The 13,417-nt window shown below is 32.2% G+C and overlaps 1 protein-coding gene across 3 annotated transcripts in view; it reads left to right on the forward strand.

Annotated features, from left to right (window-relative positions):
• Positions 1-1,664: 1,664 nt before the first annotated feature.
• The window catches only part of LOC126853117 (latrophilin-like protein LAT-2), a 65,236-nt gene continuing 53,483 nt past the window's right edge, over positions 1,665-13,417 (forward strand). For 2 of the 3 annotated variants that reach the window (XM_050598588.1, XM_050598591.1), the window contains exons 1-3: positions 1,665-1,992; positions 2,369-2,717; positions 7,548-7,745. In XM_050598588.1, coding sequence (XP_050454545.1) covers positions 7,567-7,745 — 179 coding nt within the window. In that variant the 5' untranslated portion in view covers positions 1,665-1,992; positions 2,369-2,717; positions 7,548-7,566. Of the gene's footprint in view, positions 1,993-2,368; positions 2,718-7,303; positions 7,461-7,547; positions 7,746-13,417 lie in introns of all 3 variants that reach the window. The other variant, XM_050598590.1, reaches the window with a different exon arrangement.

Raw genomic sequence — 13,417 nt, forward strand, 5'->3', positions numbered from 1 at the left:
TTTATAGAATTTTATAAAAAATAAAATTTTATGTTCATTCTCTCTAATTTCAACTTTTAATTTATATTTTTTAGAGAGTCTCTCGAAATAACCATGCCAGTAATCCACAGAGATCCATTTTTTTGAATGATCCTGTTACGTTCTCCCCGAACGCTCTCGACACATTGTTACGACGCAACAGGGATGGTTCTTTTGTCCTTTTGAAATTGGGTTGTCCACCTCCATTCCATTACCATAACTCTCAATGGTCGTCCACCCTCTCATCCGATAGCGGTACCTAATCTCGGCTCGTTGCTCGTGAATGACCACAAATTCTCGTAAGTATAATAGATAGATATTTTCTATTGTAATTTATTTTGTAATCATCACATATTGATGGATATTACGCGAGAAAATTGATGTCTCATTCAAAAAGAAGAATATATACAATAATTATAAATAATTATTTAATTTATTTTATATTATGTGCAATGTCATTGATGATGTAGTTTCTAAATCTATCATATTATCCAATGATAGAATCAATAATCATTATTTTTTAATAATTTTTAATTGAATATATATTAAATGCGCAAGCTGTTATTATTGTAATTATTTATTTTGATTTATTTTTATAATTATTATTTATTTATCAAAAGATGGCATCATATTATAATTCGAAAATGTAACTTTATCTTTATTCTTTATTTTCTAGTTTTCAATGACAAAATATAATTTAATTATATATTATTAAAATTATTCAAGATTGTTTTAAATTTGCATTAATCATGAAAGTGATTCAATTTAATTTGAAATTTTACAATTATATATTGGTCAACAATTTTCACTCGTGTTTTATTGGTGATTTCAATTATTTATGTACGTTCGTCACAAAATATTTTTATCTATTATTAGATTGGATTATTCTGTTGTGAGTATTTTGATATATTACTTTTAATAATATTACACACACACACATACATACATACCAAGAAAGCATTTTTGAACAAATTTATTGATTACGCTCTTTTATTTTTTTGAAATCTCAAATTAATGCAACTAAAAATCATGTATATACAAATTTTAGATTAATAATCTTATCTCCGATTTAATTTGACTAACTGATAACATAACACGGAAAAAATGTAAATATTTATCAAGGACGCAAATGTATTAAAATGTTCTCGTGATTTTTCTTAACACGTTCATAATAGTTAAGTTGCTAGCGTTATCGTTTAAACTCTCTTTAGAAATATTGACACATGTGCGTATATTTTTATTAGTTTTAGTGTTAGTGTATGAAAGTCTTTAACGAATAATTAATTTTAACGCACAATAGTCAATGTGTGTACATCATTCTTCTCAGAAATTTCAAAATATTTTCATTTGTGTGTGTGTGTGTGTGTGTGTGTGTGTGTGTGTGTGTTTGTTCTGTTTAATAATTTACATTGTAAATAAATATAATTGAGAAAAAAAAGAGATGAGATAAAAATCTTTTCCGATTTCAATAAATGCGTCCCCGAAGAGATTAAACAGAATACTTTTGTAAATAAAGATGAAAAAACATTTCGTATACATTCGCCGTAAGATTTCCATTTCCTCCTTTGGGAAGATTGGGGGAAACTTCACGCTGTACGGTTGCGCGTGTATGTCATGCGCGGCGCAGTTCCGCGCGCGCGTTCGCGGAGCGCGAACCGATCGCAGTCGCAGTCACGGTCCACAGGCCGTTCGCGTTCGTTCTTGTGCTCGTGATCTCCGCGCGTCGATGCTTGTTCTCGTTCACGATCATCTACGATCGAATCAATTACCTGAAGAATCGATTTGCATTGATTCGCCGTTCGATCGTGCTCACGGTTGTGAGCACGGTTCGCTCGCCATTTCTTTCGATGACGCCGCGAAGGATCGGATCGAGAAAGGACGACTTCGAAGGGGAGCGAATGATCGAAAAATGAGATCTGCCGATTCCGGGAAGATTCTCGACGGGCACGGCGGCACTTGATAACGGGAAGCACGGTAAAAGATTACATCCAATTAATTTCGTTGCCGCGAAAATAGAGTCTTAATGTAGTAGAATAGTCCTGCAGTCGCTTTTAAACAGCGAGCATTCTTTGTATTGATGCCTCTTATCAGCGAATATTCGATTTCATCGAACGAAAAGTGTATGAATCCCGTTTAGGACGCGAATGAATTTCATCGGATATTTCGATCGAACTTTTTGTCGAAATCGCAACCGCCATATTTACTAATTTGCGCGCCAATTTTGTCGCATAGCGAAGTTGGTTTCGCGTCTATTCTAATAAACAAACTTCGAATGACGTCACATTCGACAAGTCGATCATTTAAGTATTTTTATAACGATCGTTTCTCTTATTGTGTAAACATTTTTCAGATAAGTGGGATTCGACGTTCACGAGAGTGGAACTTTTCGATATAAGTCGTGATCTTTGAAGTCGGAAGCGAGTAACAAAGGACGCAATGAATTTGAATGCGCGAGACGTTGTCCTAGCCGTTGATACCTAGCCCTAATCGTCACACAGTAGCAAAGTGATAACGATCGGAAGCGATCTCCCTTGGATCTAACGTACGTGCCGGCCGGTACCGGCCTCTCATCAGAACACGCGAGACGTTTGTTTCACGTGGCTCGTCGCGTTGAGAAATGTGACCCGACCCAGCTGCAGCCACTACTCGATCCGACGAATTCTGTAATTTTGGCGACGCATCTTCATCGAGAACGCAAGGTAAGTTTTTTAAATTAAGAGAGAGCAACAGAAATATTATATACTCGAATTTTTGATCCATTAAATGTTGCAATAATTTGCATAATAATCATTCTGATATAACAAAATATAAAAATAAATTGTATATGTATTATATATAAAGTTTGACAATATAATTATTGATAAATTGAGAAATAGTTTTCATAAAGTATATTTATGGAAAATCATATTTATTCATTATACTGAAAATGCATAATTTTAAAATTTTGCAGTAATCGTTAATCGATATTTTACATATTTAATACAAAAAGCTAAAAGTGTTTATATATTTGAATATTGATATATTCTCTAAAATACTATTATAATGATAGATATATGATTCTATTATACAAATTGATAATACAAATTTTAATTTGATATTATTTTCTTTACATTTGATAATTTGTTAACAAAAATGAAAAAAAAAAATTGCAGAATATATTTAGAGAGATATATTAAGAACGTATTTAAAAAATTTTCTATAAGATAGATTTTTTTCTAATATATATATATATATATATATATATATATATATATATATATATAAGATATATAACATACTTTGATTTATACATAATTTATTTAACATGCACATTCTAAAATGATAAGAGATTCTTTATATTAAATTCGCTTTAAACTCACTTTAGATGATATGAATGAATCGCGACAGAATTTTAACCAAAATTTTATTTATGATTTTATGCAATATAAAAAATATTTGAGGAGAGATACATTTCAGAATATACACAAAATTATAAATAGAATTCTATTATGAGTTTTGCCGCAAGTTATAGATCGTCTTTAAGTGCAAATAAAATTTCTTTCGACAGAATAAAACGCGTTCAAAGCCGATGTTCAATTTTAATTAACACGATGACGCGCTAAATAAATATGAGCAGAGATATTATTTTTTTTCCGGAGGAAAATTGTCTCGAGAACTCGAGATCTATGTATAGGACGCGGTAAAATTTTGCTCTCTTCTATTAAAAGATCATCGTATTTTGTTGTACGTTCGTTGCAAGGCGGAATTATACAGTCCGATAAATCGGTGCATCCGTCGTTTATTCATTGGCCGCGATTCACTATAAATACACTGTGATCCGGAAATACCGTGGGAAGTTGAGGCACGAAACAAAGTGAAACGACGAACGGATATCGACTGTGGATGTACATCGAATGCAATACAGAGATAAATGTTTGATATTATTTGCCATGTACTTTTAATGCATTTCAGCAATCATCGAGACAACTGATTCTTGACACGTCACGGGATGCCATTTAAGCGTTATCATGTAGTCAGCAACTGGTGTTAATTGGTATAGTTAACACGACATGCCCCAATTCGTACTTGCGATCGATTGCTCGAGTGGATCACGTTTGCGATGCATCAGATATGTCGACATTTCATATGTGCGTGTGTCTCGAAATTATATTATCTCACAAAATAGAAAAGAATCTCTGCCTGTTAACAATTAAACAAGCGCATAAATTAGAATCTCTTTTTTTCTTCTAATAAAACTTAATTAATTTGAATTCTTTACGATCTAAGAAGATTAAAAGAAATTAATCGACATTAATTACGCTGCTTTTATTCTGATATTAACGTATAACATTTCCAGAAAATTCTGAAAACTACGGGTACATATAAAAATTTTAATTTTTTGTTAATTTTAATATGTACTGTCGCGGAATTTCGTCTTTACGTGTTATTAAAATATATAATATTGAAAATATATAATATTTAAAAATAATTAAAAGAAATTTGATATCTACTTAGGACTAAATTAGCTTTATATTTTTTCAAGAAATATTTACCGTAATAGAAGAAAATTAGTTCATTCCGGAACAGTATGTATAATTTATATCATGGTAATTATCGAATAGATATAAAAGAGAAGTAGAAAGAAAGAGGAAAATTTGTAAAGGAAAATATTATGCAAATATTAATTATGCGCACGTGTTATTCTTGTAACGCGCGGCAGAAATGAGTTTTATACTAACGAGGGAGAAGAGTACAATTTTCGTGCGCGCTTTCACATCGTGAATACCGAATAAGGACTGGAAGCCTGTTAACGTTTCGCAGCAGTTTCGTATATCCTATCCCAAGAGAAGGCATCCTAAAGTTCGCAAGATGAGGACGGTGAATCCTTCTCTAAAGTACATGGTCGTAGAGAAAGAAAAGTCGCGTTAAATACAAATCCATCTACTATCGCGTTCAATTAGCGTATGGGATAAAAATTTTGTAGTACAATATAATTTCAACAAAATAAATGAACAAGAAGTTTGATATATTTTTGAAAATGTTTAATATAATTAATAATTACTTTATATCAATTTCGCTCTCGTTCTCTTTCTCTTTTTCTCTTTTTTTTTAAATCATTTTCTATTTTATTTAAATTTATATCAAACAAATTTTGCAGTTAGTAACGTTAATATTAATTTAATAACAATTTTGATAATGTATTATTAATTTGATGATATATTTTACACAATTTAAAAAAACATTTAAAATGGACATAAATGATAATTGAATAATAAACAGATGTGTAAGAAATACATAAAGGAATATTTGCGCTGCTTGCGTGGAATTTAGATTATTAACTGAGAACTTTAAAACGGTTGATTCAATTAAAACTTGATGATTAAACAAACAATTTCAAAATTAATGCGGCTCGCGCAATTTAATATTATTAATTTAAAAAAATTTGTTAACCAGTCCGTGAGGAAGATCGATTAATTCGCCATTACGCAGAATCTCTTTTTACTCGTACATCGTTGCTCAAAGTTGACAATGCAAATATTGTGCTCACACAATTAACAAGTTAATTACGTTTCATTTGTCAACATCGTCGTCTAGTATAAGCACATTTTGAATACACTTTCGCGTACGTTCGTGTTTTTTGTAGCAAAATTTGCATATATAAATTATAAAACCATACACAATGGATTCAGGCGATAGAACCAATTCTGTTCAAGCAAATAAATGTTTGTTAAATGTAATAAATATGTATGCATTGTGTAAAACGCAGTCTTTTGATTTAATTAATTATATTATTGAAAATGTGTCATTGATTAATATATTGTTCGAAAAATGAAATATGCTTGTTATCTTTCGCTTATTCAAAATTTTAAATGTGCGATAATAATTTTCGGAAAATAAAATAAAAACATCGGAATATATAAATATTGTATAATATAAATATTATATATAATTTCAAAAAGAGTTGTTTTCCAAATATATAAAATTATATATTATTATATTGTTATATTTTTTTAAGCATATTTAAAAATATTAATAAATATTTATATTAAAAAATATAATTAATTTAAATCTGACCTAAAAAAGATTATTTTAATGATTAAAATCCGTGATTTGATTATATTTATAAATTAATATTCTATTCTTGAGATATAAATTTATTGGATATATTTATTTGGGATATAAAGTTTATTAGGGAATTAGTCTTATCACGTAGGTTCATAATTACATCCGTTAATTTTTGTCTTATTTGTAATGCTCACGCTTTCTCTCTTTGCAACATTCAATCGTACGTTGACGGGATCAGTAATATGGACAACGCCTTAAGCCGACATGCGCTAGACAGTGGAGCAAATTGAAACAAGTCCGGCACTCCGGAACTTGAGTCGGATGAGTCGAGATCGTGGTTTGCATTACTCCGACAAGCAATTTGCGGAGAACCGTTCGCGGGGAAACGACAAGCAATACGCCCCGCAGCTAATTGCTTTTACCGCTGATTGAAATTTACGAGCGTCAGAAGTGTTGTAAACTTGATGCCGTAACTTTCATCCTGCACGCATCGGAATAACTGTTAATATTTCGCCAAGGATATATCACAAATTATTCTTATTTGCAATTATTTACTCGTGGAATCGCGTTTTTTTTTTGTTTTTTTTTTCCAAATATACTAAGCTACATACACGCAGTTTTCCTCAAGGGATTTATAATGCGAAACATGAGAAAAAAATTTGCTAATTTTTCTTATACAATTAATGAAATTTTTCTCATACGATTAATGAAATTTTTTATCATTAACCTAGTTTTTTTTATAATCTAAATATTGTAAATATACTCTGTATTTTATTATGACCTTTAACTTATTTTTTACATATACATTAAATCTTTCTTCTAACTATTGAAAATTTAATTATGTTACAATCTCGAATGAAAGAAAATGGTTATGTATTATATTTTATATTTTTACATAAAATTTTTTTAAAGATAAGATATTTTTGCAACGAGAAAATTAAATTGCGATATTTTATACACGATATTCTCTCTTGCCTTGGTAACGTTAGAGCCAAGGTATATCCTCAACATTGTATCCTGATATTGTCTAACGCGGTATAACAGTAACACGAGCAGCGGCCCGAATATATTACAGACGGTTCTGGTGCGATAATTCTCTGATATCTGGCATTTCGAGTTATCAAAATCCGTTTGCACGAATTAACGGACTTCGTTGCTAATTAAAATATGCGACGGTGGAAATCGAGATTATCGCGGTTTTTCCGGATTGCAAATGTTTATCCTCTTTTTTTTTTTTTAGTTTAACGGAGTAGCCGGATAAATGGCAAAAGTATTTACATCTCGCATTAATTTAATTTGGATTCATTAAATTCGTTTTCCATCTCTTGGTTATCCACTTCTTCCTTTAATTGAGCGTGCGGTAATTAAAATTTTGAAAGCAGATGGCTCTCTCTCATGTATGTAAATTATTTTCCTTTCTAATTGTATTATCTTTATATTTGCCTTCCAATTTTGAATTTATAATTGGATTTATCTTGTCGCAGATGTTGGCATAACGGCGACATGGAGACGCTATACACTGGAGCGATTCATGGCTTTCCGCAGCCAGGCGGCGGAATAGCTAATGGCGTTTCCACGGGAATCGCCAGTTCCTTCGACCAGGATGGCGTGTTGAGTCTCATCGTCGTTCTCGGGGGAAGCCTGTCCCTAGTGGCCCTGGTATTCGCATTCATCACATACAGGTAAGTCCAGCTTGAGACAGACAAAGCATCCGTCTAATATCCCGATATTATGAATTTCTTTGTCAAATGTTTAAAAAATATATGTGTTAAAAGATATATTAATTATTGTAGAATAAAATAGAATTATTATATAATATATATATATATACATGTGTGGAAGAATAATTTTCAAAATTTATTTTATTTTATTATACATATATATGACAAATATTCATAAAATACTCATAATGTCGGTAATATTAGAAATTGCATCTTTGTTCTTTTCATTTCTCTCACGGCAAATTTATTGCGCGAGAGATATTTGCTATCGTATTCTGATTGTTTAATTATTACTGGACAGAGAAGAACTTAATTAAAAACGCGCAGATTAATTAATCTCTGAAGCGTCCTCTGCTCGATACACCTACCTTGTTTTCGGATTAATCCTTCATTACTTATTTATTTGTCGTTTCGGGTTGTTTTATTCATATCTCGGCAAAGAATTTAATGCGATTGCAGAATTAAATTAATAATATCGTACCCCTTTTTCTCTTATTAATCTTTTTTAAAAAGAAAAATAAGTAAGTTCTACAAAAATTGAAAACGTCTCACGATTTAATAACGATTGAGATAAGCCAATAGCGCGTTCAGAAGCACTTCGTAAACTTTTGTTGCGTTATATTTCGTAAAAATGTGCAGCAATTTATTTCGGAAATCGGTCAGGAAGTTTGGTCTTACGCCGGTCACGTTTCCTATTTTATCCGTTATTTTTGGCACGTTGGCGATTCCGTGCGCGGTTTTTATGGATCGCTGATTCGCGAAGCTTCGTGGTGCTAATCGGTGTACTCTTACGTCGAAAGACGATACCGCCGGAATACCAAACATCTTTGCGGCCTTCTTCTGTGACCTCGCTCTCGTCTTTCGAAAAGCGTATTCCTTTTCCGTATTTTTCCTGCGATATAATTTTTTAATATTGCACTTATGGCGTGACTTCAGAATTTTTATCCCGCCAATAATCGAAAAATCGATAACTCGCGCCTCCCATCTCCGTCATAATGACAATTTGACCTTTACCTTCGAACGCGAATTAAATCGTCGGCGAAGGAATGAAAGTGCTGCATAGTAAGCAGAGAAAAATCAGACAAAGAGAGAGACAGAGAGGAGGAGGGAGGGGAAAGAGACCGAAAAAAAAGAGAGAAAGTTTCATGATCGATCATGGTTTATCGCGGAAATTGCCAGGAAATGGGAAAGCGCAGCCACGATGTTCCCCATCGCGCTCGGTTCCAAAAGAATCGACCGTCCGGCGATCTCCGATGTGGAAAAAAAGACTGGACAAAAAGCTATCGCCGCAAATAGCGTCGATAAAACGCTCTGAACTTCGACACTTTATCCCATTTTCCTATCAAATGTAAATTTTTCCTATATATTACGTTTTCGTGAGATTTCGATATATCGCGAAAATCAACATAAAGTCCTGCGTATAACAAGAATAGTCACTGCTATTATCTGTGAAAATATCTATATTTTTCTTTCGAGATATCTTGATAAAGATATTTATATAAGTGTAAAACATTGTAATAATAGTTCAGTTGACGGATAGATCTTTCGATTTTTTTCGAGTTAAATTAACGAAGAAACATCGTAAAAATAAATTGCATATGCGGTTCATCGCGAAAAATTAAAAATTTTTTGCTGAATTATCTATCAACAGGTTCTTTCAATGCACAGTATTTTGAACTTATAAAGTAGTTTTTGTCGCGAGCTTGCCGAGTATTACAATCTTGACTTTCATCTCCATAACGCGATGTGTATATTATTCTCATAATTTTGATAAATTATTATTATCTTACTTTTAGAATAGATTACACGATTACAATGTTTTGCCAACATTGTCATTGATAATTGTATTATTCTTTAATATAACCATTTATTATTTTATTTGGCAAACTACTTTACCATTAAATTCGAATTTCTCAAGTGTTTACATATATATTTTTGAAAGTCAGCTTCGAGAGCTTGCTCTTTTTTATCGCTGATGAAACACTAAACCGCGTCAAGAACATAGTCACCCTTCAATCTTTTATATTTATTTTTCTTTAATAGAATTTTATATCTTCCAAGATTTCCCTCACTGTAGCTAATTAGATTCGTGGCAAGAATAATAACGCGCGAAATATAATATTTTCTTAAATAAGAATACATATACGCGAGAAGAGTCGTTTAGTTAGTTGGCAGAATAAACTAATCAAACAATTCTCGTGTCTGTAATAATAATAAAAACCGTTTTTCCTTTTCTTCCTCTTTATTTTTCGTATGAATTTTCTCTTCACTTTCTACATTTTCCGGAGAGAACAGGGATCGCTCACGTTTATTTGCACTACTGTATCGAACGATATTTCAATATTCCGTGAACGAATTGTTATTTTTCCATTACTATGTTACCTATCACTATTTTCATTTCCTTTTCATTTCCTTTTCATTTTTTTTTTCTACTTATTGCTATTTTATTTTATTCCTTTTCTCGTTGTCGAGAAAGGGATATATCTTTTACGTACTCTTGATATATCGCGCAGTTTGATTGCGTTATTTTACGATTATCCTTATATGCATTTTAAATTATAGTTCTCGCGCGTTGCGACGTTACATTACATTTTATATTTTTTACGATAAACCGTTGCGACGTTACATTACATTTTATATTTTTTACGATAAACCAAATAATATAACCGGAATGTTCGATCTCGTTACAGCGATTCCATCGGTTTGATGGCGTTTTCGCGCGAATTGTTTGCGGCTGCCGCGAAATTCATACTGATATTTAATCAGTGCTCAATGAGATATTCAGCGCGTATTCAATATCGCTCATTGATACCACTCGTTTATCTTGTTCATCGCGACTGGCGTCTGACAGCTCTCAGAATTGACCTTCTATTATGATGTGATTTTGCGCGTTTTGCATAATTTTCTCATATATATAACTTTAGTTTCATTTTATTGCATATAATTATGGAGTTATAGCGATATAAAGACTCGGTTATCAAAGTCAAAATTTAAATAATTAATTTTTTTTTTTTTTAATATGAAAAAGAGAGGATGGAAAGAAGCTATTTTATATTTTTGTGTTATTAACATTGTGCACGATAATAATTTATTTTACAATTACATTTACAATAACAACGATTATATTTACAATAATAAAATTAGGAAATTATTATATTATTAAATGATTATTAAATATTATTAAATGATTATACGTAGATTTCCGTAGGATTAAATTCACAAAGTATTAATTTGACGCCAAATAGTTAAACTATTTAATTTATTTTTAATTATGAAGTAAAATAATTATTGGACTTTAATATTAAATGGCGAATGACGAAATAAAATTATGTTTAATTACAATTATGAAGATTACATTATTCCGAATTTGAATAAGGGAATACTTGAGAACGGAATAAAACTGAATACCTTAATATTTGAAACATAATATTCTATAGAGACAGTCAAATGGACGGTGTTTTAATTTTCGTTATTTTTTACATGACTTTACGTTATATTTTCGTTATTTTATTACGTGACTGCGTGAGAGCTCAGCGAATGTATACACGCACACATACACGCAGGTATGAGCTTTAAATAGGAGCTTTTTACGAGAAACTATTGTGGAGAATGAGATTACGATGTACATAAGCTGCCCGTATGTTATAATAGTTACAAATTTAACGCTTCCATGCATTTCAAGCGCGTTAATAGGCTAAGCTCACTGCACAATACCTTGTGAAAATTTTTAATTAAAAGCATTCCCCATATATACATAGACATATATGCACATTCGGATTTTCTGGCATTATTACACGACAATAACGATGATACATGGTATAATAGATGTCTCTCTCACGTTCGTTGACATATAGAATGAAAGTAATTAAATGCGCAACCTAATCCTACTAGCGTGCATTAATAGGATAAAATTCTATTAAGTAGACATTTAGAGACTCGCTAATTTCATTTTAATACGACAGGGCAAGTATGAAATACTTTTTAACTAAAAACTGAATACTAGAATCTATTCTTCCACGTGTACACAGTATCGAGAAATAATTTTATTAATATCTAAAATTAATCAAAGTTAATCTAATTTTAATAGAGAGTGTTAACAAATTTAATTAACTGTACATTTATCTTTACTCTATACGTGAAAGCATTTTGTTCAATATCAAAGTATATTAATTTACTATAGAAATGAAGAATCATACGCTAAATTAAGCCTTGATAATGAAAATATTAATTGTTTGGAATTAAATTAAATTTATCTCTAATTTATTGATTTAATTTTAATACAAAGAAAAACGCGCGAAAAAAAGATCATAAGGGCCGATCGAAATAAATTATAGAAAGATGTATGATATTTTCGTCAACATATCTGTGATTAGCGGCGATTAAACGCCATTATTGCAAGCCCGGCATGCAATTTCGCGCCCATTATTCATGCGCGTCGCGCGGCAGTCGCGGTTCGGCAGTCCTGCCACGATTATCCTCCAAATTTCCAAACGAAGGGACTGATAATTCATACCACCGCTCAGCTTGCGCATTATTCCGCATGGCTCGTTACAATCTCCAACCAATATTCTCACGGGACGTGCAAATTCATTTTACGATGTGCCCTCATTGTTATCGAAAAGCGTAGATCGCGATTGGTTGGTCGCTCGGTCTCTCGACTAATGATGTTAATTGTTACCTTTATGAATTGTTACGATTGTTCTTGCGCTCATAAGATAAAAATCTTTCGGCGAAATTAATTGCCAGATATTGTAAATTTTTCAAGAAAATTTTCCGTAACAGAATTTGCATTTTTATGTGTTATGTTCAATAAAAAAATTGCACTTATTTCTGTAATATTTACAACATATTATTATGATTCATTGAAGGATTTCACCGATCATCTGTTGTTTAAAATAAATGTAAATTTGATATACAAGCAAAAAAACATTTAATGTTTTTTTTTTTTATATCAAAAATAAGATCGAACTTGATTTCTTCGATCTCGAAATTGCACGTTAAAAAGAAATTCGATCGTTAATTGGCTCCATCGTAATTGTATAATTAAGCCATTAGACGAGGCCACGTCGCTTTATCGTAGGTCCCTTATTAGATACCACCGGTTAATTAAATGTTCGTACTCGGAAAGTCGAGCGGTATTGTGTTACATAGTACGGAAATTATGTTAAGCGGGTGTTCATGTTCCGGCGAGGTGGGCGACTGCAATTAAGCGCATCTTGCGCCGCATTGCATCGAGCCGGAAGCGAGAGCGAGAGAGCGGGAATATCGTAGGCGGGAAACGGCGACGAGGGGTGGAAGAAGGGGAGAGGGGAGGTGGAAAGCGCTTAACTTCGTTTTCACGTTACCCTTGACGAGGTTAAAATCGCTGTGACAATCTATCGCCGGGGCAATATCGTTAAGCCACCTATCGTTACACCGATAGGTTTCAGCTGGTCGTGCGCCACGAAATTCATCTTTGTTAATGGACTGTCCCTTGACTAAGAGAATACCGAGAGAATATCCAGTTGATACGCGTGCCGTGCATGATGACGAGCCCATTTGCTCGAGAGAATTCACTGCGACGCAGTGCACGGTGTATGAAGAAGATTAACTTAGGGCCGTGTCATGTTTAACAAATTACATACATCGCGATT

The sequence above is a fragment of the Cataglyphis hispanica genome, chromosome 11, assembly GCF_021464435.1.
Source record: "Cataglyphis hispanica isolate Lineage 1 chromosome 11, ULB_Chis1_1.0, whole genome shotgun sequence".
Classification (NCBI taxonomy): domain Eukaryota; kingdom Metazoa; phylum Arthropoda; class Insecta; order Hymenoptera; family Formicidae; genus Cataglyphis; species Cataglyphis hispanica.